The sequence below is a fragment of the Sinocyclocheilus grahami genome, unplaced genomic scaffold (assembly GCF_001515645.1).
Source record: "Sinocyclocheilus grahami isolate Dianchi unplaced genomic scaffold, SAMN03320097.WGS_v1.1 scaffold2554.1, whole genome shotgun sequence".
NCBI classification, from domain to species: domain Eukaryota; kingdom Metazoa; phylum Chordata; class Actinopteri; order Cypriniformes; family Cyprinidae; genus Sinocyclocheilus; species Sinocyclocheilus grahami.
The window spans coordinates 3649-6574 of NW_015507733.1; the positions used below are offsets into that span (position 1 = coordinate 3649).

The 2926-nt window shown below is 44.8% G+C and overlaps 1 protein-coding gene across 1 annotated transcript in view; it reads right to left on the minus strand.

Annotated features, from left to right (window-relative positions):
• Positions 1-75: 75 nt before the first annotated feature.
• The window catches only part of LOC107575290 (ellis-van Creveld syndrome protein), an 11167-nt gene continuing 8316 nt past the window's right edge, over positions 76-2926 (minus strand). Inside the window, exons 11-17 of the mRNA XM_016261694.1 lie at positions 2745-2843; positions 2446-2658; positions 2256-2365; positions 2053-2176; positions 1744-1941; positions 1417-1540; positions 76-127 (exon numbers count right to left, since the gene is read on the minus strand). Of these exons, the coding sequence (XP_016117180.1) occupies positions 105-127; positions 1417-1540; positions 1744-1941; positions 2053-2176; positions 2256-2365; positions 2446-2658; positions 2745-2843 (891 nt within the window). The 3' untranslated portion in view covers positions 76-104. The remainder of the gene's footprint in view (positions 128-1416; positions 1541-1743; positions 1942-2052; positions 2177-2255; positions 2366-2445; positions 2659-2744; positions 2844-2926) is intronic.

The following is a 2926-nucleotide window of genomic DNA, read 5'->3' on the forward strand; positions in this document are numbered from 1 at the left end:
ACACACACACACACACACACACAGAGTGAATGAGTGTTTTCAGAGCACCTGCTGCAGGAGAAACCTGGTCAAAACCTGGTTTCTGTTGAGGTTGTTTTCCTCCATCACAGTCTCCTTTGACTTTGAACTGAATTATAAAGATGTAATTAAAATGACTGCTTAAATTAAGAACAATGCTGACTTCCTTGTTTTTTACTGTAAAGCAACAGCATCTGTATTAGGGCTGGGCTATATAGCTAAAAAAATTGATCAACGATATATTGTTTCATATCGTTCGGTATCGATAATTATTGACTTTTTTATAACCTTTTTTAAAACAAAGAGCAATAGAAAAAAAACTATTAAATTTAACCACTGTATTTTTAAATTAACCCAATTTATTGAGACAAACTATTTTTTTTTAACAGTCAAACACACAATAAAAATTAAACAAATATCTAATTTCTAATGTTTTATATGCAGATTAAAGAGGTCTGAAGGAAACGTTTGTCTTGTCTCCCGAAGCCACAGGAGGGTGCAATGAGCAAAATAACAGCGCATTAAACTGCCAACGCAAAGGAAATAACGGTCTATAAAAAGAAAAACGTGCATTACGTCTAAATTAACTCCTATGAATCAAACATAATTTCGTAAATTGCATAAACAATTATGAACAAAACAGCATCATGTATTTATGCATTGCTTAATCTAAAGAGCCGAAGCACCGATCACACAGACTGCATTTAAACACATACGAGACGCAGTGGAAAGGAATAAACCTCCACAAATTTGTGTTTTCTAAAAAAACTGTTTTTAAACTGTTTTAACGTTGCATGGCTTTCTATACATCTCTTCTCTGAGACGTGAGTGCAGCAGTTATATTTGTACATCTAGAAAATGCGCCGAATATGTGTTCTGTGTGAATGGCTTGGTTTGGGTTTTAACCCTTTCAAGATCTTCCCCGCATTGAGCTTCTATATTTTTCTAATATTTTGAATGAATAACGCAGCAACTGCGTGTCTCGTGGGCTAGACTAACAAAACATTAAACTACAACGTCACTTCCATCATCATCACCGCATCTCGTGCTCCACTGATGACGCTCCCTGACGCACTCCTAACATTGGATTGTACTATTTTTGCATTCAAATGCAAATGTTTTTTTTAAATTCGACTAATATTCATTTTTTTTACTCAATCTCCTCATCACAGGCAGCACAGCCCTCATGTTCGTGTTTGTGTGTGCTGTCTGAGCACGTGACTATATCGAGCGATATATCGAACATTTTTTATATCGTTATCAAGGAGGGTGTACCGTCGATAAATATCGATACCATTTTATCGCCCAGGCCTAATCTGTGTCGTATCAAGCATTAGAGGTATGAAGGTGACTCTGAGCTAAGCCTCCAGCAGCAGAAGAGACGGTCGGGACTCGTACCAGCGGCGCTGCTGTGTGGCCTGAGGCTCGTGTCCCGGATCCGAGAGTAATATTCCCGGACGAGAGACGAAACAGAATCACGTGTCACATAGACGCTTTCACACACGGCGTCGATCAGCCGCTCCTGCAGACAGAGAGAGAAACGGACTCCTGATGATGATTCATTATTATACAGTGTTTCACGACGATCATCCTGCGTCACACCACACACACACACACGTTCTCGCTCACTACCTTCAGTCTGACATCATGATGATCATAAACGTGAGGTTTAAGTGCAGTTCACACAGTGAAGCTCATGATAATGATGCGCCGCGCCGTACCAACCTTCACCCGTCTGTCTCTAGCAGAAGCTCCGCCCATCTGCAGGCGCGCCCCACGGGCGAGGGCGTGGCCAAACAGGAAGTGGGCGTGTCCCTGCAGCACATCAGCAGCGGATTCCAGCTCCGACAGCTGCTCGTGCAGGAGATTCTGACCAATCACAGTCGCGTCAGATGAGACCGTTTCCATGGCAACACAAGAGTCCTGGAGGCAACGGAAAGTTGAGAGTCTGTGTGAGTGTGTGTGTGTGTACGAGTGTACGTTTCTGAGCGCGAGTGGGTATATTTGTGTGTGTAAATGTGTGCGTGTGTGTACCTGTGCATCCATCAGCTGATTCAGTTTCATCTCTCTCACAGATCGCAGGTAAAAACATCGAGCTGCTAAAATTCTCTGAAACTCCAGAATCAAAAGATGCTGCTGCTCTTCAATTAGAGCACAACTGCAACCAATCAAATCCATCAGTCAATCAATCCATTAAATAACGAATGAACGGCTCAATCAGTGCATCATGGACTCACCTCATCTGCATATCCGAACACCTGGAAACCGTCGCCGTGACGACCTCGCGCTGCTGTTCTCCAAAGTGATCCAGACATGCGCGAGTCAAAGCCTCGTCCTCCATCCACACCTGCAGCATTCCACAATGCTCTTCAACACATCCCATAATGCTCGTCAGTATACTGCATGTGACTGGTGTAACGGCATCACCTGTCTGCGTCGCTGCAGCTGCTCTCTGAGCGTGTGCAGGTGTGTGTGGGCGTGACTTTCCTCTCGCTGCATCTGATTGGTCACGGTGAGCTTCATGCTCTGCAGCACTGATTGGCCATGGTCTGTGGAGGGGGCGGAGCCTGCAGTGACGCTACTCAGGACAAACTCTGAGCACAAATCAGCGACGTGTCTGCTGCACTTACTACACAAGCTCTGTGTGACAATAAACACACACACACACGTCACAGGGGTCCCACACACACACACACACACACACACACACACACACACACACTCTCCGTCCAGCGTTCACACAGAGCGTCACTGGTTCTTGTGTCCTGCTGCAGCTCAAAGTCTCGCCTCTGATGCCAGTGTCTCACCTGCAGCTCCGCAAACACCTGCACAGACAGACAGACAGTGACACAGACAGACAGTGAGACAGTGAGACAGACAGACAGACAGACAGTGAGACAGACAGATA